A 24,603-nucleotide genomic window follows, 5' to 3' on the forward strand; every position below is an offset into this window, starting at 1 on the left:
GGTACATGCAAATATGGAGTAGGAGAAAGCAAAAAAAAAAAACCTGTAGAGACAGATTTGGAGGTATTGATATGAATTCATTATTTCTGAAATATGTATATATGTATGTATATGTGTGCATATAGGCACATGTATATGTATGTATCTGTATGTATTTGTGTGTGTACATGCCTATATTTTCTAGCTCTATTTGCTCAAAGGGGTAAGAAGCAAAGACACCCCAGTAACAATGAACACATGTAACACCCAGATCTTGACCTCTAATTCTGTACCCCACTAAAAGGACTAAGGCTTCTCAGAGAAATGGGTGATTCTAGGTCTGGGGCAGGGAAGATACAAAATGAGCCTGGAACATCTTGTTATACCAGAAAGTAAGGAAGTGCTCAAAAGAATGATGGGAGCATGTCATGTGAACAGAGAAACTAGGTTGAAAGGTCTCCCACTGGCCAAATCTGGGATAGTTTAAGTACCAGGATAATTATGTACATTAATGAATTATAAACAATTGGGGAAAAAAATAATAATTCATGATTCCACAGTAATAGATGATAAATAGGGAAGGAAGGGACTCTTGATTACAGTAGCACATCAAGAGTAAAATGTGGAGAGAGTGCTGGAGGTGGAAAACCATTTTGCAACTATTATGCTAAAGATTGAATCACGTAAGAATCATCATTGCAAGCTAAATCTAGGAGGAATTTTTTTATCAATAGCAGGATATTTGCATGGTCTTAGAAAGTGTCTCCCCACAGACTGTTTATTATAAAAAAAAAACTGTAATTGTGTAATGAAGAGCAACATCTTGATAGTATGATCAGAGTTAGTATCACGTTGAGGGGCAGATAAAGATGAACATCCTGTGCTTCCAGATGTGATACCCAGAGGAGGACACATCACCTATGCAATATTCTAGCTGAGAATGTATTATTACCTTAACCTGATTACAAAAAAGCATCAGACAAACCCAAAATGAGGAATTGTTTTTTAAAAAAAGGAAAGGTAGAGAGAGAAGGATGAATTGTATTCTTCAACATGTCAGTGTTGCAAAAAACAAAGAAAAGCTCTGGATATATTCCAGATTAAAGGATGCTAAAGAGATATGACAACTAATTGGCCGGGTGTAGTGGCTCACGCCTGTAATCCTAGCACTCTGGGAGGCCAAGGTGGGAGGATTGCTTGAGCTCAGCAGTTCGAGACCAGCCTGAGCAAGAGTGAGACCCCGTCTCTACTAAAAATAGAAAGAAATTAGCGAAACAACTAAAAATAGAAAAAATTAGCCGAGCATGGTGGCGCATGCCTGTAGTCCCAGCTACTTGGGAGGCTGAGGCAGGAGGATTGCTTAAGCCCAGGAGTGTTGAGGTTGCTGTGAGCTAGGCTGATGCCATGGCATTCTGGCCCAGGCAAGAGAGTGAGACTCTGTCTCACAAAAAAAAAAAAAAAAGAGAGATATGACAAGTAAATGCACTATCTGATCCTAGCCTCAATTTTGTAGTAAAGGGAGAAAATAGTTCTGTAAAAGTCATCATTAGGTCAACTGACAAATTGGAATATGGATAATAGCTTAGATAAATTTATTGTATCAATGTAAATTTATATATTTAATCACTATACTGTGGTTATAAAATGAAATATCCTTCTTCTTAGGAAATACACACTGAAATATTTGAGATCAGAGACATGATTTATGTAATACATCCTCAAAAGATTCAGAAAAATAATTATACATATGTTAATACACAGTGTGCAAAACTTTTTAAAGAAAGCATGCATACATTTGTTTTTATTTTTTATTAATTAGCAAATGTTAAAGCCACTTGCATTATAATGTTAAGAGGTGAATCTGGATAAATATTTTCAAGTGTTTTGTACCTTTTTTTGCAATTTTTTGGTACTTTGAAGTTATTTGCAAACAAGAAGTTAATTTAGGCTGGGCGAGGTGGCTCACGCCTGTAATCCTAGCACTCTGGGAGGCCGAGGCGGGTGGATCACTCAAGGTCAGGAGTTCGAGACCAGCCTGAGCAAGAGCGAGACCCCGTCTCTACTAAAAAAATAGAAAGAAATTATCTGGCCAACTAAAAATCTATATAGAAAAAATTAGCCGGCATGGTGGTGCATGCCTGTAGTTCCAGCTACTCGGGAGGCTGAGGCAGAAGGATCCCTTGAGCCCAGGAGTTTGAGGTTGCTGTGAGCTAGGCTGACGCCACGGCACTCACTCTAGCCCGGGCAACAGAGCAAGATTCTGTCTCAAAAAAAAAAAAAAGTTAATTTAAAAAGGAATGATTAACAGCTATTAAAGCAAGGACATAATGACTCAAATTTATAATATTATATCCACTTACAAATTCCAAAAGAATCTCCACTAACTTTATTGTCATACTATATTTCAGAAATAATAAATACTGTTCAAATAACCAAAAATAAATAAATAAAATAAAATGTAGTGAAAGGCTAAAACATACTGTGATTTTTTTTTTTTTTTTTTCCATCCAAGGTTCAGGATTCAGGCGACGTGATTACAGAAGGTAGGATTCGTGTAGTTTTCAGCATTCCATGTGAACCCAATCTTGAGGCTTTAATACAGAACCAGCATGTGAGTATAGTAATTTGTATTGTTTCATTTAGAATTGATAAACTTTTAAAATGTTGGAAGGATATTTTTGCCACTTCTTTGAATTTATTTCAAATATTTTATTTAATAATGATTAGATTTTTTCACAGTTGCATCTAACATTATTTAAAAATAAGTGTGGAATCTGTTCTCAAAACTTCATGCAGATCTTTAGAGGAAAAAAAGTCACTGAAATCCCATTGTTAATTCATAATGTTTATTATGGATTATTATGTTCAAACTTATGAGACACATTGATCAGCATACCCTCTGGTAATGGACTTAGGGGGTTTTCTTGTGTTGTTTTTGTTTGTTTTTGTTTTGTTTTGGTTTTTTGCTTTTTTTAAGGCAAGGTCTCACTCTTTGTTGCCCAGGCTGGAGCTTGAGTTTAGTGGCATGATCACAGTTAACTGCAGCCTCCAACTCCTGGGCTCAGGCGATCCTCCCGCCTCAGCCACCTCAGTACCTAGGACTACAGGCACGCACCACCACTCCCAGCTAATTTTTTTTTTAATTTTTCTTAGAGTCAAGGTCTTGCTATTAATATATTGCCCAGGCTCATCTTGAACTCCTGGCCTAAAGTGATCCTCCTGCCTGTCAGCCTCCCAAAGCTCTGGGATTATAGACGTGAGCCCCAATGCCCAGCCAGACTTAGGTTTTTTAAACTTTTCACAATAATTCAAAGCCTGCTTTTTTTGTTACAAGTGACAGATGGCCTTTCTGCAAAGTTTGTATATCTCTGCCCAGCTAAAAATGAACAGTCTTAACCCTAAAGAATATTGAGAAACTTCATTTAAGTTCACAGTGTCCATTTTCAAGACTTTTTCTCCAAAGATGTTCACTGACCTCCTTTTCCCCTGTTAAAATAGGGGAAGGGTCTGATATTTGTCATTTGTTCTTATTGAGGGATTGGATAACTGACTTAGCTGAAGTTAATTCACAATCAACCACCTCTTGCTAATTAGGCTTTTTTTTCCCACAAATGGTAAAATCTAAAGCTTTATATTCTGTGAAATGGAATTTATGGTATTAGGTATCAGCAGACCTCTGAGGAAACTTTATATATGGAAGACAAAGACATCCCTAAAATCTTACCATCAGGTCTCTATTGGAGAAGAAATTTAGACAGCGGAGTCAGGAAATCAGGAGAGTGGCTCATTAGATAAAGAAGCTGGAGTTTTTTTTCTCGGAGTCACTGAAAGTAGAAGAACTTGTGTTCCTTTATCCCTGGCTTTTTCTAGATCTGGAAGAGCCTGCCCACCTGTAGTGTACAGTGCTGTTGGACATGCCTCCTCTAGTATACCTTCTTTCTCTTTACATATTTTCTTTAACTTTCACTCATGCTGCCTTCTTGCTCTACCCCAATGTTCTCAGATATTTATTTTGTATTTTCTTTCTCTTTTTTTTACATTTTTCTCAAACAAAAACAGAAAGGCTAACATATTTATTTTGTATTTCATAGTATATTTGTGATAATTACTTTTTAATTATAGCATAACCCAGTATTTCTTAAAAGAAATACTGTTGGTAAAGAGCAGGACAATTATGCATTAAATAGGACTGCTCTGTATATGGCAGGACAGTGAGCATCTTTGGTCCTTGGGCACTGAGTGCTAGTAGCCCATGCCAGTTATTATAACTGAATGTGTCCCTACACATTTCCAAATACTTAATAGGAAAGTGGTACTACTTGTGATTGAGAACTACTGCCTTAATTCTTCTTATCTATTCTGGAAAGCATACTTGATTGGTATTGTATTATTGCTAAATTTGATGACGTTGATGTAAAAAACTGTGTTACATTCTTTACTAATATACTTATCTTAATAGTAACTTTATATTCCAGGCCACCAAAAAAATGATCCATTTGAGGGTCATTGTAGACATGATCAATAAAAATACTGGTGGCTGATTTCGTTACCAATCTCTAGAAATTTGTCCTTTGTTGGTAATAAAATGTCCTTATATTCATGTTGATATGAATATAAACTATCCATATAATTTATATAGAATGTAATGTAAATGTGTGCTATTGTTGTGTACATTATGTTAGGAATGTATGGTAGTTTATCCTTCTTGGTGCTGGATATGTGAATCATTTGCTTCCTGGATAAAAATTATATGATCTGATACTTCTTTTTTTTAATGTGACATTCTTCATAATTTCTTCCCTTAATACTCAAATTAAGGTTACATTTCATTGACTGTATTAATTATGAGCCTACACATACTGGTTACTTTAATATGACAGTAAATATTAGGGGAAAAATATTACTTATATCCATATATGAAGGACAGTTTTAATTTTGCTCAGTAGCAACTATTTTGATGACATACTTATGTCTTAATTCAGTATAATAATTATTGAGGCCTCATTTTGTCCCAGGTACTTTCTTTGCTAGGTACTGCTTGGAATATGAAAATTAGTTAAAAAAAAAAAAAAAAAAACTTGCCTGTGGAGTTTGCCGTTGAGTACTTACAGTAGAGTTTATGTCTTGTATATTTCCTCCCCCTTTCATCCATCCTTGGGAATTCTGTTGTTTAAGGAGAAAGAGAGAGAAGCAGAAAAATTCTGCCTACAGATCCTTTCAAAAAAAAAAAGGGGAAATGGATCTAAGTGAGAATCCTTATATTGCCACAATCCAATGGTTAGTGATGTCTTGATTATCTCCAGTTTTTAAAGGTAAAGAAATAACATTTAATGTAAACTTGTGTTTCCATAATTGACCTTTTTGTTTTTATATTTAAAGAAATATTCTATAAAGTACAACCCAGGATATGTGTTGGCCAGTCGCCTTGGAGTGAGTGGATACCTTGTTTCAAGGTTTACAGGAAGTATTTTTATTGGAAGAGGATCTAGGAGAAAGTAAGTTTATGTTAGAGAAATTTACTTAAAGTGGCAGAAAAATGATAAAGATTAAATGCTTAATATTTTAGTATTTTTTTATCTTATTAATTGCTCTGAATTTTCTTTTAAAATTGTGCATAAATTCCTCTGATGGTGATTTTTCATCTGAATGGCACGTGTTCTAGGTGGTTGGAAAGACAATTCTTATTTTTAGCAGCTAACAAATTGAACCTTGAAAAAAGGTATCACAGGGTGTGTGTGAATCTCAATAGTATATTTCCTTGCATCTTGTTATTTCATTTTCCTCTATAATTACATAACTTATTTACATGCTTTGTTAACTTGGGTTTTGAAGCCTTCTAATTTTTCAAGTTCTGCTACATTGGAAATAACCATAATAACTAAAATATAGAAGAACAATGAAAACTCAGCTTTTCTAAGAATTGAAAGCAAAACTTTTTATTCTTTGAACAACATTTTAAAATATGTGTATGTGTGTGTCTGTGTGTGTGTGGTTTTAAATTCAGCCCTCATGGAGACCATAAAGCAAATGTGGGTTTAAATCTCAAATTCAACAAAAAAAATGAGGAGGTACCTGGATATACTAAGAAAGTTGGAAGTGAATGGATGTATTCATCTGCAGCAGAACAACTTCTTGCAGAGTACTTAGAGAGGTAAGTGCCTAGCAAGATCCTGCTAGGCATCCAAGAACTTAGGAATGTACTACTTATATTGCCTTGCCTGACATCAGATTTAGAGGAAAAATATTTCCTTTAGCAAAATGTTATTTTACATAGAAACCGAATTTTGTGTCATGGAATATCACAGCTATTAACTAAAATAGAGTAGGAAAATATGGTAGTTATGTTATTGAAAAGAAAAAGTATGGTGAGAATTGGCCTCCTTTTAGTTAAAATTTTCCTTAATTTACTGTCATAAATTATTCAGTACTTTGCATGCCTCTAAGAGAACTGGCATGGATAAACATAACAGTTCTTGGCATAGTGGATTTTCCTGAGTCTTACAATGATAACTGGACAGGCTACTATCCTAGAATTTTTTTTTTTAATTTGTTTAGTTTTTTAGAGACAAGGTCTTGCTCTGTTGCCTAGGCTGGAGTGCTCACTAGGCATGATCGTGGCTCACTTGCAGCCTCAAATTCCTGCCCTAAAGCCATCCTCCTGCCTCAGCCTCCCAAGTAGCTGGGACTACAGTCATGCACCATCACACCTGGCTAACTTTTCCTATTTTTTGTAGAGACAGGGTCTTACTAATTTGCTCAGGCTGGTCTTTGAACTCCTGGCCTCAACTGATCCTCCCACATTGGCTTCCCAAACTGTTGAGATTACAGGCATGAGCCACCAAGCCCATTCTAGAATGATTGAATTTTATTGCTGCAATGATCTAAGAAATCAACAAGACTCAACTTCTCATTATAAAAATGAGAAAACTGAGTGGCAGAGTGAACTGAGTTACTTAGTGATAGTGACAAAGACTTACAGGAAGCGTGTTCACTTCTGATTCACAATTTAATGTTCTTTCCATTGTTCCACTGGTTTCTAAGCTTATATTTGAGGATCCTTGTATTAGTTTCTTAGGGCTCCCATAACAAGTATCACAAACTGGGTGGCTTAAACAACAAAAATTTATTGCTCACAGTTCTGGTGACCAAAAGTCCAAAATCAAGGTGTCAACAGGGTGATGGTCCCTCTGAAAAAAACAAAGGAAGCAGCACCTCTCTCCTAACTTCTCATAGCCTTATGTGTTCTTTGACTTGTCAGTGCGTCACTCCAATCCTCCATCTTCACGTGTGTTCTCACTGTGTGTCTCCACATCATCTTTCATCTCTGTGTCTGTCTCTGTGTCCTAATTTTCACATCAGTCATCTTGGATTAGAACCTACCCTAATGACCTCATTTTACTTTGTTGCCTCTATAAAAAGTCTATTTCCAAATAAAGTCACATTCTATATATCTTTTTAGGCAGGCAACAGTACAATTCAATCCCATGTTATCATCTGTAAATTTGTTTCTTCTACTCACATGTTTTTTAAAAGGTCATATTTAAAACTCCTTTTCTTCATTTTCAACTTGATGTATTCATGAATTTCCTACTATGAGAGACTTTCCCACTGTGAGCTGTAGCTCTCTTCTGTTACCACCACTCTCAATTCCCTCACACATGTACATTTTCCCATCTCACTAAAGTTTTACCAGAATTTTTTATTAAATCTGTATTAGAGGTTTACTTAATGGTGATAAACCAAATGTTCATAGCTGGACCTTGTAGGTATTATGATTACATTTGCTTTCTTACACACATTTTTGTTTTCTCTGCTGTCTTTTCATTTCCTTATTATGTGTGTTCACATAACTAGTTTTCAGCCCTAACGTCTGTACCATAGCTATAAAACTCAATATGGTCAAACAGATCAGGTGATCTCTCGGTTCCATTTTCTTCTTAGAGACTTCCTCCTAAAGCCTCCTATCTTCCTGCTTCAGTTTGAACTGATTGCACAGCTCTTATTCTGGAGTTTTTCTCTACAGGAATTCTCTTCACCATTCTTCTGTATAGAATTCCTTCATTTTCTGGCTCTCATACCTTACTCGTTCTTATTTATGTCTCTATTTTGATGGAACACTTACTCTAGTAGCTTCCTGAGAAAACCTGCATATCTGAAAATGTCCTTATTCTTCCCCTACATGAAATTGGTAACTTCCTGAGTGTAGAATCCTAGATGGGAGATTATTTGCCCTCAGAATTTTGAAAGCATTGTTCCATTCTCTTCTCGTTTTCAGTATTACAATTGATAAATCCTGTGCCATTCTGATTCTGAATCTTTGTATGTGATCTATTGTCATTTTCTGAAACTTTTTAGGATTTCCCCTTTTTGTAATTTATTTCAAAGTATTATGGGGGTACAAATGTTTTTAGTTACAAGGACTGCTTTTGTAATGCTTGAGTCAGGATTGTAAGTGTGCCCATCACCCAGAGAGTGTTCATTGTACCTGTTATATAGGTTTTCCTTTGCCACTGCTGTTTAATAATGTGATGATGTGTGCCTTGGTATGGGTCTTTTTTCTTTCCTTCTGCTGTTCAGCCCATTGAGGCTTGAAATTCATGCCCTTCCAATTCTGAGAAGCTTTCTTGTATTATTTCTTTGATAATTTCCTCCTCACCATTTTTTCTGTTCTCCATTTCTGGCAATCCTGTTAATTAGATCTTAGACCTTCTGGATTGATCCTCTTAATTATCTTACTTCTCATCCATTGTCTATATTGTTATACTTCTACTCTGGGAAATTTCTTTAACTTTATCTTATCTTCCATCATTTTAAAATTTGTTTAATTATTTTTAATTTCAAAAAGTGTGTCCTTATTCTCTAGCTATTCCTTTTTTATAACATCTTGTTCTCATAATGAATGGAATGTTTTTTATTTCTCTGAAGATAGAAATTCTAGATTTTTTTTTTCTTCTATTCTTTGTGTTTTCTGTTTTCTCCAAATTGCTCTTATTTTTTCCTGTTTGATTTGGTCTTTCTTTCATGTTAAAGATATTTTTTTACTTGTCTGTCAATTCTTTGGTGTCTAATTATGTTTATAAATGAGGCACTAATAAGCTGATTGGACATTGGTGCACCTGTATGTATATCTTTTCTTTCCCAGAGAGGTATCCTTCCGCCTTTTCCTTGGGGAAAGGATATTGGGGACAAAGCTGACTGCCAGTATTCTGGAAATTAACCAAGGACAGGGAGTCTGACAACCTAGTGGATACTGTGATACACCCCCCCAAGATCTCTTTTCAGTACTGAATGACCCATTTCCCTGGCAGCAGGAGTGCTGCTTTCTGACAGCCCTCAGCTGTGAACTCTGTCCAGGAATTGCCTAGAACTGCTTACATCCTCTTCCCACAACAACCACAGATCCAATGCTCAAGACAAGTTAAAGGGCCATCCCATCTTTGTGGGGTTGGCCAAGGAATTCATTGAGAATTAGTTACAGCCCAACTTTCTCCCTGTGCCCAATTCTGCTTCCTTCTTTTCTCTTCCCATCCACAGGTGTTGATATCCCACAAGCACTCCCTACTAAACTTCCTGCATGCTTATATCCATCTCAGAGTCTGCTCCCTAGACACATTATGCTTCCTAGCAACACATTGTGTAGTATTTATGCTTTCATTAATTCCCTGTTTTCAATATGACACCTATCCTCTCCTCCTTGTGCCCCCCTCACCTGCAACTACTTGTGCCTGGTATACCGAAGGCTAGAACATCTCCTATTTGACCTCTCTAAGATATAAGCTACAGGTCTTATGCTGAGAGGATAGGCAAGTAACCACATGACACACTAACTGCTTGTCATACAAATTTTTAGTTAAAATCTCACCAAACCTCACTCCACCCTACAGCCTTCAAATGTACCTTGCAGCCTGTAATTCCAGAGCTTTTGCAGAGTTCTATGGTTCCCATCAATTTGCTTCTTTTTGACTTCCTCTACTGGTGGTTTAGGATTCAGCTTATTCTTGTCTGTCAAATCAGTTAACGCCCATCTATCCAGTTTCTAATTTCTAAAATTTTGTTAACAACTTATATATGCCATCATATCCTCTGCCTCTCTTTTCCCCCTTTTAGGTATATGCCCTTTTGCATACTTTACTGTCCTTTTATTGGATTAGAGAGGAACCAAAGATAAGCACATGTGTTCAATCTGCTATATGTACCTGAAAGTTCTGTACTATTCAGAAAGAAATAGAGTTTTGAGGAATATCAGAAGAAACTTAACTGTATTATAGAGTGCTCCAGCTTTGTTGTGAAAAATTAGAAAATGAACCTCTAATATTATTTTTTGTCCATCACTTATACCATATTTAAAGATGACAGAGTCAGTAATTGAAGTTTATTGTAAGTTTATGAATTGAACCTCAGTCAGTGGGAGTTTTTTGAGGGTCTAGGAATACTCTGACTTTCAAATCTTTTACTCTCTATCCTTTATTAATATTATCCCTTATTAATCTTATAATAATTGGTCCTCAATATGCTTTATATATCCCCTTAGGATCCAAAATTATTTCATAGGATATTTATGTGAAGTTAGCCATATATATTTTATAGCAATATTTTTCTTTGTTTGTTTGGCTAGAGCCCCAGAACTATTCAGTTATATAGCCAAAAATAGCCAAGAGGATGTTTTCTATGAAGATGACATCTGGCCTGGAGAAAATGAGAATGGGTAAGCCAGATTTGTGGTATTTATTGCCTCGTAGTTCAACTTAGTGTTTCGAATGAGAGGTATAACTAATTTATCAAGAATTTCTTGTTACCTTGTTTCTTATTTTATATTGTTTCATTTTTGCTATGAGATTAAAAATTTTATTTTGTTCATATCAATAAATACTTTAAAAATAACTGCGATCTTTTATTACTGAGAGGGAACATATTCATATTTATATTGGATTTATAATCAGTCCCAATTAAGTTCAGTAATTATTAATTATATAAATTTGATGTCTTTTATAATTTATAGCCCTCAGAAGGTTTATGTTAGGCCTTTTATATAAGCCCTCAAAGTTTTAATCAATATGAAAAAAAATTTATTGTTTTTACTATAGTGCTGAGAAAGTGCAAGAAATTATTACTTGGCTAAAAGGACATCCTGTCAGTACTTTGTCTCGTTCTTCTTGTGATTTACAAATTCTGGATGCAGCTATTGTTGAGAAAATTGAGGAAGAAGTTGAAAAGTGCAAGGTACTAACTTTCAATAACCAAGATTGTTGGTGAAATTTGAAGTTAAATGGACTGTATATTATTGCACAAATAATTTATTTGTTTTAATCAAATAAAATATATACTCAGTGATTCTAATTACTAGCATACAATCCTATAATTTTAAAAAGTGTTCTAACCATTTCCAGTGGCCATTAATAAGTTTATCTAAATAAATGTATAGGTACTTTAATACACAGAAGTCATAGCATTTAAATTTTATGTCCCTGTAGTATTTCTAATTTTAAGAGTTAATATTTTGTGACTCTAGTCACAATAGAAAGTTTGAGAATAAGGTTAATCCCCTATTTGTTCCTGTTCTAATTACATTCTTTAATGACCCAGTTCGTTTTTTCATAGAACATAAAAATTTAATTGACTTTTATAGAATCACTTCTAAATGTACTTTCTCATTCACTCATTGTTATTAAAAATTTTTGAAATCTCACTTAATCTCTCTTACATTTTATGTCTTTTGAAAAGCCATAAACTTCTGTAATAGAACTGTCTATTTTATCTATTTTGATCCCCTATCTTGGTGCAATAGAAAATGGATTGATTACATTGCTTTTTTTTAACTTTTGATTTTATTCCTCACAAATTTGCCTTTTTATTCAAATGATATTGCTTTGCTAACACAATGTTCTCTTGTTTGAACTATTAATAATACTAGAGTAAGTTAAAACCTGGACTCTGAAGCCACCACCCACCCCGCCCCCCCATCCCCTGAGTTTGAATTCCTCTTTCAATACTTACAAACTTAGGCAAAATACTTAACCTTTCCACAACTAGTTTCCTCATTGGTAAAATGAGAATAAAATAGTACCTACCACATAGGGTTATCAAAAACATTGACCGAGCTAATACATGTAAACTCCTTCTAATAATGCCTAGCTATTATTAAAATGCCTAATAATACTTAGCTGTTAATATTAATTATTATTATTATTTAAATTCTCTTATCACATACTTGAAAAGGTGGAAAGGTGTTCATGCACCTAGTAAGAAAGATTTTTCAGGCCGGGCGCAGTGGCTCATGCCTATAATCCTAGCACTCTGGGAGGCCGAGGAGGGCAGATTGTTTGAGCTCAGGAGTTCGGAGACCAGCCTGAGCAAGAGCAAGACCCCTTCTCTACTAAAAATAGAAAGAAATTATATGCACAGCTAAAAATATATATAGAAAAAATTAGCCGGGCATGGTGGCGCATGCCTGTAGTCCCAGCTACTCGGGAGGCTGAGGCAGGAGGATCGCTTGAGCCCAGGAGTTTGGGGTTGCTGTGAGCTAGGCTAATGCCACGGCACTCTAGCCTGGACCACAGAATGAGACTCTGTCTCAAAAAAAAAAAAAAAGAAAGAAAGAAAGATTTTTCATGCAGAGGTTAGGATATATAAAAGTTTATTTTTGAGAGAGAGAGAGAGAGAGAAAAGGAAGGAAGGAAGGGAGGGAGGGAAAAGAAGGGAAGTGCCAGGCAGTTGAGGAAAAGCTGTCTGGAGTTTTATAGGGTGAAAATGGGGTTTTTTTTTTCCCTCTGCTTCAGCATACTGATAACAGAAGCAGCTGCAAAGCTGTTGCAGGTGCTCTTTATTTTTCTCTTTTCTAAGGCCAGCTTATCTCAGTCCTTGAAATGTGTTTCTGGCAGGAACTGAGGCAGAGAGCTATAGTGGGGAGTTCACATCCCTAATGTCCACTTAGGGTTCTTCAAGGCTGAGAAAATGAAACTCTTAGAGATATGCGTTAGGCCACAGGTGTTTTAATTAAACAAGACAAAGGGGATGGTTTTGTGAATTTTCCCTTCCAGTGGGCAATTATGTGCTATGAGTTTATTTCCCTTACTTTTTGTTAGATAGTTTATTTTCCTTCATTAGATAGATTATTAGTAAGACTACCTTTCATTACTGAAGAGCTGTGATTACAGACTAGAGAATCCTCACCAGATGACTCTTTATCTCTCTAGGAAAAAATATATGGCTCAGAGCCAAAAGTTCGATTTTTGAAAGGCCACTGGTATGCAGCTGAGGATAGAAAGCCTGTATTTCTTTTTGTCTTTCAATGTAGAGTGAAATCTATTTCTTTGGTTTTGTTTTTGAAGTAAGTTTTCCAATTAATAACCACTTAAAACTTTAAGCTTCCAATTTTTAACGCATTTGGATGCTTAAAGTTTTGCACATTCTGTCTTTATACTTTGCAAGCAAGGTACACATACAAAGTTGTAGTCTAGTATTTTGATTATGATATTTTTAATATACATGCATATAGATAAAATAGGAATTTTTTTAAAAACCTGTTAATATATCAAGAAGGTGCAGTTATGAGTGATTTTTTTACCTTTTAGTGTTATAATGTTACTAGAGTAATAAGAAAAAAATCTAAAAAATAGATACAACTTTTTGAAGATAATTTAAACTTTTCTTTGTAATACAGAATCATCATTAAAATTATCAGTTTTCTAATTGGACAATGGTTTCCAAACTGAGCTAATTATTAAAATTATTGTGGTAGTTTTTTAAAAAACATACATTCTTGGTTCCACCTCTAGAGCAGCATTTCTCAAACTTTAATGTGCAAACAAATCACCAGGGGATCTTGTGAAAATATTAGTTCTGGTTTAGCAGTTTTAGGATGAGGCTTAAGATTCTACATTTCTAACAAGCTCCCAGGTGACCATATTTTGAGTAGCCAATCTCCAAACTTCTCATACATTAGGTGTGGGTTGGAAACTATTATGAAAATTACTCAGCTTATTCATTTGCCTAATGAATCAGTTTTGATAGCTATGTACTCTCATCAGTGCTCTAGTGTAATTATGCCTAGAGATCTATTAGAACATATGGGTTGCTTTTACAGTACGACTTGCACAGTTCTTGTGCCTGATTTTTTAAGTTCCTTTAAATCTCTTCTCATATTCTTTCCTTTTGCTGTTGTCAGTGGGCACCAATTGTACTCTCTTAGAGTGAAACTGTGTTTCCAAAAAAAAAAAAAAGAATTAGGCTACAGCTATTTTATAAATGTTCATTTTATTCCTCCTTGCTGCAGCTGCAGAACTTTTAATATACTTAAAGTTAATTATTTCATTTGGCTTTCTTAAATTCAGACATGTTAAAGTAGTGAATAACGCAATGATTTTATAATTTTATATATTTAAAATATTTTTAAAATTTTCTTTTTTCCTCAGCAAAGAAAGAGTAATAAGAAAGTACGAGTGACTGTGAAGCCCCATTTGCTGTACAGAGTAAGTTTCCTATCAAAGATTTCAGAGTTGTTGCTTTCACAACAAGGATGAAAGGAACAAAAATGTTTTCAGTGTATTAGTAGGAAAACTTTTTTCATAATGAATTAATCGTTTTATTCTCTTCAGCCTTTAGAACAGCAACATGGAGTCATTCCTGACCGGGATGCAGAATTTCGTCTCTTTGATCGTGTTGTAAATGTGAGAGAGAACTTCTCAGTTCCAGTTGGCCTTCGGGGCACCATCATAGGAATTAAAGGGGGTAATATCTCAACACTTGATATGTATTCAAGTACATTTATATTGTAAAGTAATACAAAAATTTGTGTTTTTTATATGTAAGCAGAAAGCAATTATAAATCAGGAAAAAACTAAATCCTTTTATGTTTTAGTTTGTTTTTTTTAAGTTATACTTTTCAGAGAAAAGTCTTTGTAATCATCTAGGAAGTGATTAAAAGAAGAAGTTGAGAATGGGCTGCTGATAATTTGGTAGTTTACATATATATCACATTAAAATTATACAAGATCTTGGTGGGTATACATATGTTTTCATGAAACTGATAGAAAATTTTTATCACTTCTCCTTAGTTAGACTTTTGTCTTATCTTGCTCAGAGCTTTACCTTTATTTCCATGGTAATCTCTTAGCTTCTGTGAAGAAATAAACAAACATGATGTCATTTGCAGTTAAAAGATTTAAAAATTAAATGTGCATATTAATTTGAATTTTATAAATACAAGATTATGAATATGTAAAACAGACATGTATCGATCTGTTGCATAATAATGTACATAGTGTTAGTATACCATGCTATACACTTAAAAATGGCTACAATGGTAAATTTTTGGTGTTTTTTACCACAATAAAAAAAATAAAAGAGGGAGAAAAAAAAGGGAAGAAGCAGCTAATGATCTAAATATGCCCCAGAGAGATAACTGGAATGATCAGCTTTGTAGCACATATTCCAAAAAAAACTCAACCCTAGCATGGAGCAGCATCATGCACCAAGGGGTGTTAGTGCTGGCAGCACTGTCCTTCCATGTCCCAGGCACCCAATGTTTTAGTGTCACCATCCCGAAAGTAGGAAGAACAGGCAGGCCATGAGCCTAAGAGAACTGCATATTTAGTGCCAACAGGGTGCCAGGCACTTAAACATTTGGTATTTAACCCTCACAACCACCTGAGAGGTGGGCTTATTTCCGCACCTGAGGGATTAAATAACTTGCCTATGTTTACATAGATAAGTGGCAGAGCTAGGGTTTGAACTCTGTCCCCTAATTGCCACCTAACTTTGAACAGTGGTTCTGCACATTTTCTGTCTGCTGATCCTCTTCAGGTATTTCCAGCCCACCTACCTCTAAAAGAGAATTTTTTTTCTGATCTTTTTTTTAATTTTTTGGATATATTTCCAGATGCCAGTAGATGGAGAGGAGGAGGGTCAGGTTCTGGGCTAGGCCTGGTAAGGGTCAGATAGATGGGTATAATGAAACAGACCTCCTGCTGTTATCTGTTCAACCCCCTGCCTCTGCTGTACAAATATTGAACTTATTGATGATATTCTAATTAGGTTTTCCTGATAAGATAATAGAGGTTTCCTTTCTTCTGATAACTCCTATCAGTAGTAATGGCCTCCTGGAATCTTGACTTGATAAGGATTTTAAGGCTACACGTACACTAAGTCAAAAAGAGCTCTGTCATTCATTGATTAACTTTGTCTGCCATGGACATGGAATGGAAAGGGGAATCTTTCACCTGAGACTTCATATCCAGTGAATTCTCCCCTGAAGGGTCTGAATATTCCTCTTGTCAATAACCTTTTGAGGAAGTGGTCTTCTTCCAAACAGAAAAGGGAAACCTAAAAGGTGTGCCTTAAACCTTAAGAGGAGAAACTCCTCCCTTTTACTGAGCCTCACTTTCATGGGTTTCAATTTTAGATATAAGTGTCACATTGAGGTGTGGTGGCTAATGCCTGCAATCCTAGCACTTTGGAAGGCTTAGTGGGAGGATCACGGGAGGATCGCTTGAGGTCAGGAGTTTGAGACCAGCCTGAGCAAGAGTGTGACCCCATCCCTACAAAAAATATAGAAAAATTAGCCAACCATGGTAGCCCACACCTGTAGTCCCACCTACTCAGGAAGCTGAGGCAAGAGGATCACTTGAGCCGGGAATGTGAGGTTTCAGTGAGCTATGATGATGTCACTGTACTCTAGCCAGGGTAACAGAGGGAGACCTTGCCTCAAAAAAAAAAAAGGGATCACACTGAAAGATACAACTAGGTGGTGGAAGATGGATGAACTCTGCAGGCCTGTTTAAACTAGGCAATGAGGGACTCTGGGGATGGAGGAGGTAACCCCTAATCCCCCACAGTGGCTAGCATAGTATCAAATATTTTATAGTCAGGGTTCCCCAGATAAACAGAACCAATAGAATGGAGAGAGTAAGATGGATTGATGGATTTTGTAGAATTGACTCACATGATTGTGGGGACTGGCAACTCCAAAATCTGCAGGGGAGGCTGGCAGACTGGAAATTCCAGCAAGAGTTGATATTGCAGCCTTAAGTCCAAAGGCAATCTGAAGAGAGAATTTCTTCGTTTTTGGGATCTTCAATCTTTTCTTTTATGACTTCTAACTGATTAGCTGAGGGCCATCCACATTATGGAAGATAATCTGCTTTACTCAAAGCCTACTAATTTAAATCACATCTTAAAAATACCTTCACAGCAGCATGTAGATGAGTGTTTGACCAAACAACTGGGCACCATAGCCTGATCAAATTGACACATAAAATTAACCATCATAAATATCTTAGACAAGTGTCTCCCAAACGGCATGACACATTCCAGTGTCCATGAGATGATTTTAAGTGGGACAAAGGGTAGTTAATTAAATAATATTATTTAGAGCAATTCTTTTATATTCTACTTTAATTCTAATTATTTTAAGAAGAAAGACTCCATTTGACATGAGCCCCTGACAACTAACACTTATTTGTAACAGAAAAAAGCAAAACCAGAATTCATCCAGAACTTAACACTGTTTTGTTTTCATCAAATTTCTTTTCACAATGACCTTCTATTTATGGCAAGTGATACTGATTTTCCATTTATGGTAATGATAAATGTTTCCTTTTTAGATAAATGTATTTAAATAAAATGAGTCCATTTAAAGTTTAAAAAAGCAGCAGACCTATCAGAGAAATCACTCCAGTTGGGTCACTCCAATTGGGTTTAAAAAAATGTCTCCAATTGTCTCTTTAAAAACTCTCAAAATAGAAGTAGTGTCATATGTAGGTACTTGAACTAAGTATATTGTTTATATGTCATATGGAAAGAAAGGCAAATAAGAATAAATGGTTTCATATACCTAATTATAAATTATAGAAGATTTTTAATAAAAATTATCGGTCTCTGAAAATATACCAAGGATATAGAACAGTGAGAACTCTCATAACACTGATAATAATTTCTGGTAAAGTTAAAGCTTCTAACGCTACTAGAACTAATAAGTTTAGCAAAGTTGCAGGATATAACATCAATGTACAAAAATCAGTTGTGTTTCTACATATTATCAATGAACAGTCAAAAATTGAAATTTTAAAAAATACCACTTATAATAGCATCAAGAAGTATTAATTACTTAGGAATAAATTTGACAAAAGATGAGGGAAAAAAAATCCATGTACACTGGAAAACAGTACATTGCTGACAGGAATTAAAGATGACCAAAGCTAATGGAAAGATATATCTTGTTCCTGGATCAAAAGACTCAATATTGTTACTATATCAATTGTTTTGATTTATAGATTTCAAAGATATTCTGATCAAAATCCCAGCAGCCTGTTTTGTAGAAACTAAGCAGGTTGTAAAATTTATTTAGAAAGCAAAGGCTCTAGACTGGCCAGAACAATTTGAAGAAGAAGAACAAAGTTGGAAAATTTACACTACCTGATTTCAAAATGTATAGAGCTAAAATAATGAAAAACAGTGTGGATTGGCATAAAGATAGATATATAGATCAATGGAATATAATTAGTCCAGAAATAGACTCACACATATATGGTCAATTAATTTTTCAACAGAAGTGCCAGGGTAATTTGATGGAAAGGGATAATCTCTGAACAAATGTTGCTGGAACAATTAGGCACCATATGCAAAAAATGAACCGCAACCCCTTACATTACACCCTTCATAGATATTCGCTCAAAATTAATCAGAGACCTAAATGTAAGAGGTAAAATTATAAAACTTCTAGATAAAAATTTTAATAACCTACAATTTGGTAAAGATAAATAACACAGAAGAAGCCTGATGTATAAAAGAAAATATTGATAATTTGGATTTATTAAAACAAAAAACTTATACTCTTCAAAAGACACTATTACAGGCCGGGCGTGGTGGCTCACGCCTGTAATCCTAGCACTCTGGGAGGCCGAGACAGGTGGATCGCTGGAGGTCAGGAGTTCGAGACCAGCCTGAGCAAGAGCGAGACCCCGTCTCTACTAAAAATAGAAAGAAATTATATGGACAACTAAAAATATATATAGAAAAAATGAGCCGGGCATGGTGGCACATGCCTGTAGTCCCAGCTACTTGGGAGGCTGAGGCAGAAGGATTGCTTGAGCCCAGGAGTTTGAGGTTGCTGTGAGCTAGGCTGACGCCATGGCACTCACTCTAGCCCGGGCAACAGAGCAAGACTCTGTCTCAAAAAAAAAAAAAAAAAGAAAAAAGAAAAAGAAAAAGACACTATTACAAAATTGAAAAGGCAAGCCACATACAAAGAAACTATTAGCAAAACATAAATCCAACAAAATACTTGTATTTAGAACATGTAAAGAATTTTTGCAACTTAATAATAAGCCAAACAACCCAATTTTTAAAAGGAGCAAAAAAAAAAAAAAAAATTTTACCACAGAAGTTATATGGATGGCGAATAAGCACATGAAAAGATGCTCAACATCAATAGTCATTAGGGAAATACAAATTAAAAGCACAGTAAGATATTACCAAACACCAACTAGAATTACCGAGATTAAAAAAGAGTGACCATACCAAGTGACAGTAATGATGTGGAGCAAATAGAACTCTCCTGTATTGCCAGCAGAAATGTAAAATGATACAGCTACTTTGGAAAGCAGTTTGGTAGGTTCTTAAAAAGCTAAACATAGATCTACCATAGGGCCCAACCATTCTAAGGTGTTTACCCAAGAGAAATGAAGGCTTAAATCCACACAAAGCCTTGTTCATGAATCTTCATAGCAGCTTTAAGACCTAAAACTGAATCAACCTATGTGCCCTTCAACAGTTGAATGGATAAATAAATCCTTGTATATCTATGCAATGGAATACTTCTCAGCTATAAAAAAGAAAGGAACTACTGATACATATATGGCTCTCAAAGTAATAATGTTGAAAGAAACCAGATAAAATGGAATACATGCTATATGATTCATTTATATAAAATTCTAGAAATGCAAACTAATGTATGGTGATAACAGATTTTTAGTGGTTGCCTGGGGAAAAAGGGCTCAGATTACAAAAGGACATAGGAGACTTTTGGAAGTGATTATCTTGCTTATGATGGCTTCATGGTTAATTACATATGTCAAAACTCATTAAAATATATACTTTAAATATGTGCAACTTATCATATATCAATTATACCTCAATAAAGCTGTTTTTTTTTTTTTTTAAGTGCATTCTCTAAGACCTAACAATTTTACTTTTGCCCTGGAGAACATTCATTTGTATAAATGGCACATTGACACGATGTTCATGGTAGCATTGTTTATGATAGCAACAAAAGTTAGAAATCACCTAAATAGGAGGAGAATGGATAAATTATGGTATATCCATAGATAGAAAAACTATATATCCAGAAAACTGAATGAAGACATACTCAGATGGGTGAATCTCACAAATATGTTGAAACAAACAAAAATAAGTTGCAAAAGGATACGTTCTTTGTGATGTCCTGTATATAGTGTTTCAAAGCTAATAAAACAATACTATATATTATTTTCAGATATGTACATATGTAGTAAAAGTATAAAGAATGTATAGGAATCATGACTGCCAAATTGAAGATAGTGGTTACCTAGCTGGGAATTGGGACACGATGATCTTCTCAGACACTAGTATTCTGTTTCTTAGCTAACATGATGTTCATTGTATTATTATTATGCCATTCGTCATATCTAGAATATTTTATGTCATATCCTGAATTTTAAAAATAAATGCTTCAAAGCACTCCAAAGCACTTATCTGCTGAATTTTCATCATATAACTATTTAGTGTCTCTCTTTCTCTCTCTCGCTTTCTCTTTTTTAACAGCTAATAGAGAAGCTGATGTACTATTTGAAGTATTATTTGATGAAGAATTTCCCGGAGGCTTAACAATAAGGTTTGTGTTTCTAGATGATAATTGCAATTTGTGAATATGTCTGTGTGTCAGTGACTTTACATTACTTGTTTATTTATCCACAGTTTGAGTTCATAGGATGTACAAGACATCATACTTGCTATGCTAGTAGGGATATTATATTCAATGAGACAGACATGTTTTCTACGCTCACAGAGCTTTCATTTTAGTGAGGGAGATAATTAAGCAACTGATCACAATATTAATTATCTAATTAAAATGTGACAAGTTCCGGGAAGAATTGCAGATTTCTATAAATAGAATATGGCCTGTCCTGAGAGTTCCAGAAAAACTTCTTTGAGGAAGTGATATTTAAGATGGGACTTGATGAATGAATTATAATTGACTGGGAGAAGAGGAAGGAATAATGACACATGTTCAGGAAGAGGGAATAGTATATGCAACAAAGGATATTTGGTTAAACAAGTTGAGGAATAGAAACATCCTTTGAATTTAGTGACACGTAAATCTGTGTCATCAGTTTTAGTGGAATCCTGAGTACTCAAGCCATGTTGGGGCGGTTTGAGGAGCGAATGGCAGGTGTAGTAATGGAGGCAGGAAATTGAGATGACCCTTGAAAAGTATGACTTTGAAGGGAAGGAGAAAAGATAACCAGAGGTCTAGTTTAAAGGAAGAGGGTTGGATTATTTTTAATTTAATGTGGGTGGGACTTGAGTATCTTTTAGGGAAATTCTGATGGAAAGTTTAGTTATAAGTACAAGGATCATGATAAAATGAGAGTCACCATGGTGTATTAGAAAGTGTGAGCTCTCTCACTTAAACACTGTGTTACCTTGGGTAGGTTAGTGAAGTGTCTGACCCTCAGTTTCCTCATCTGTAATGAAGATATGTATACTTCATTAGATTATGGTGAGGATGAAAGGAAATCCTTTCCAGTTTTCTCCCTTCTAAAAATCACCTGGAAAACTGAACTGAATTTAGCTTCATTTGTTTTTATTCTCTGTGTTGATTAATGGGTAATTATAATAAAATATTAATTACTCTTGTTTAACCTCATTGCATAAAATCACAATTTTAGTCCTTATATCAAGTGGTCACCTGCAGGACACTATTATTGTTGCTTCACAACTTGAATATAATATACTTATTACCCAAAGACTTTTGGCACTCTTCACATGGAGCAGAAGAATCTGGATCCCATATCTGATTTTATTTTTCATGAAAATGTTTGATTACCAATAACTTTGGTTCACGAACTTTCAAAATAAACTTTTAATATAATTTTATGTTTTCTTTCTTGGTGTCTTTTTTTCCCCTCTCCTAGTTAAGGGCAGTGAATTTCTTGACTGATAGTAATAAAAGGCTGTGTAAAAGATTACATGCCTACAGTGTATTCATTTCTATAATGCAGAATCTTTAGTAAGTGTAGTTTTCATGAAAATACTTTCTAGCAACATTGAACTTACAAAAGTTTCTCATAAAAACTCTACTTTTCGGCCGGGCGCGGTGGCTCACGCCTGTAATCCTAGCACTCTGGGAGGCCGAGGTGGGCGGATCGTTTGAGCTCAGGAGTTCGAGACCAGCCTGAGCAAGAGCGAGACCCCATCTCTACTAAAAATAGAAAGAAATTATATGGACAGCTAAAAAATATATATATATAGAAAAAATTAGCCGGGCATGGTGGTGCATGCCTGTAGTCCCAGCTACTCGGGAGGCTGAGACAGTAGGATCCCTTGAGCTCAGGAGTTTGAGGTTGCTGTGAGCTAGGCTGACGCCACGGCACTCACTCTAGCCTGGGCAACAGAGTGAGACTCTGTCTCAAAAAAAAAAAAAAAAAAAACTCTACTTTTCTACTATCTTTCAATATAAAAAAATTGTATTCTCTCTTTATTTATTTATTTTTTTGTTTATCTACCTGCATGTGCCCAAAGAAAAATTGTATTCTCAAAGAGAAAAAATTAGGTGATAGAGTTGAAAACTTATGACAAGAGAAGGCTTATTTTAATGTCTTTCAAGGCCATGAAGGAAGAAAATCACAAATACTAGTCTCTAAAGCCTTCCCAGGTCCAGGCACAGAATTTTAAGATGGGAAAATGAGGATTAAAAAGGGCTGGACTCAATAGTTGATCAATTGACAAATGTGTTGAAAGCTAACATATTAATATTTACCTTATTTCTTAGGAAGAACCACATTAAGAATGGTTCCACACTCAGATAGCTCCTGGGCTTTCCTAACCAAGACTGTACAAACCACAGTTGTTGTTTTTTAAGAAGTTTGACATTTAATTCATAAATAGTCAGTTATACTCAGCAGTTAAGATGCAAGCTTCTTGAGGGCAAACCAGCCCACCCACACAGACACACACCCTAGAACAGGGTTGGGTTTTTTCCCACTTGGTAAGTACTGAATGGTTTATTAGGAGACTTTTTAGAAATGTATCATCATATAAATTGAGATCTTTCTATGATTTAATGTTCCTCTACTGAAATAAAAAGTAATGTTTATTTCTGCTGATGGATTGTCAACCCAAAAATTATTTGACTCTTCTTCTTAATACATTTAGTATTATTTCCCTCTGACCCTGATATAACTTTTTACTTTTAGATGCTCACCAGGAAGAGGTTATCGACTGCCAACAAGTGCCTTGGTGAACCTTTCTCACGGGAGTCGCTCTGAAACTGGAAATCAGAAGTTGACAGCCATTGTGAAACCACAACCAGCTGTGAATCACTATAGCTCAAATTCACCAATTTCATCTGGGCATTTGGAATGCCTAAACCATTCCCCACAATCACTTTTTGTTCCTACTCAAGTAAGATTCTCAGTCTTTAATTTCTCTCCATCCCTTTTACAAATCACAAATTACAGCAAACTTTGTAAGCAGAAATATAATTTGACTTAGTTTTCCTTTTATATTTAAAAAGTTTTGGTTCAAGTCAATTCCAGATTTATTTTAAGATAGCAGGCTAGTGAAAAATGCTATTGATAGTATCTTACCTCTGTTATAAAATTATACTTACATTAGAGAAGAAATACATTTATTTAAATAAGGAGCTTGAAAATGTTCATGTTTTCTTTTCAAATTAACATTTAATTTTTTTTCTTATATAATTCAAATGTCCTATGTTATCTATGAATGACAAATTTGAAAGCTGAAGAGGAGAGGACTATATCACATTTATCAAATGCAATTTTTAAGTCTCTACCATTTAATTCATGGATGATTTCCTTTATTTCATCTTTCAGGGGACAAAAATTGATTTCTCTCATGTGAGACACTTCATTTAATTCCATGGCCCCAAATCTTGTTTTAACCACATTTTTTAACCCAAATAATACATATTTATTATAGACCAGTTGGAAAACACAGATAAGTAGATGATAACAAAAGAAACGCAAGGAAAAAAACCTCTCAAATCTCATAGGTAACCATGTCAAAATTTGGTGCATATTTTTCCAGAGTTTTAATCTACATGAAATTGATTTATAATAATTTATTGTATTAGATTATTTTTGTGTAAATGAAGATTTTTAAAATAAAATAGGGTGAGATAATGTATTAGTACATTAAAAGACAAAAATATATGTTGGTGGGCATATTGATTCAGTATCATCTTTTATAGTGTTTGTTATGCTTCAAATACTTTTCAGTAAAACCATTCAAAACCAATTGCATATGAAAAAGACCAGTTTCACTCAAGTAGAATACTTTTGCGATCATTATGCTGAGCTCTAGAAAGAAAGAACTGAGAGATTTCAGATAATGAAAGTTAGTTTA

At 34.9% G+C, this 24,603-nt stretch overlaps 1 protein-coding gene across 2 annotated transcripts in view; it reads left to right on the plus strand.

The window, feature by feature from the left end:
* Positions 1 to 24,603, plus strand: part of XRN1 (5'-3' exoribonuclease 1) — a 116,122-nt gene that overhangs the window by 55,823 nt on the left and 35,696 nt on the right. For both annotated transcript variants that reach the window (XM_069473145.1, XM_069473144.1), the window contains exons 23-31: positions 2,492 to 2,590; positions 5,359 to 5,474; positions 5,984 to 6,130; positions 10,595 to 10,684; positions 11,064 to 11,199; positions 14,391 to 14,447; positions 14,574 to 14,706; positions 20,776 to 20,845; positions 23,430 to 23,637. In XM_069473145.1, the coding sequence (XP_069329246.1) occupies positions 2,492 to 2,590; positions 5,359 to 5,474; positions 5,984 to 6,130; positions 10,595 to 10,684; positions 11,064 to 11,199; positions 14,391 to 14,447; positions 14,574 to 14,706; positions 20,776 to 20,845; positions 23,430 to 23,637 (1,056 nt within the window). The remainder of the gene's footprint in view (positions 1 to 2,491; positions 2,591 to 5,358; positions 5,475 to 5,983; positions 6,131 to 10,594; positions 10,685 to 11,063; positions 11,200 to 14,390; positions 14,448 to 14,573; positions 14,707 to 20,775; positions 20,846 to 23,429; positions 23,638 to 24,603) is intronic.

Source organism: Eulemur rufifrons, chromosome 7, assembly GCF_041146395.1.
Source record: "Eulemur rufifrons isolate Redbay chromosome 7, OSU_ERuf_1, whole genome shotgun sequence".
NCBI classification, from domain to species: Eukaryota; Metazoa; Chordata; class Mammalia; order Primates; family Lemuridae; genus Eulemur; species Eulemur rufifrons.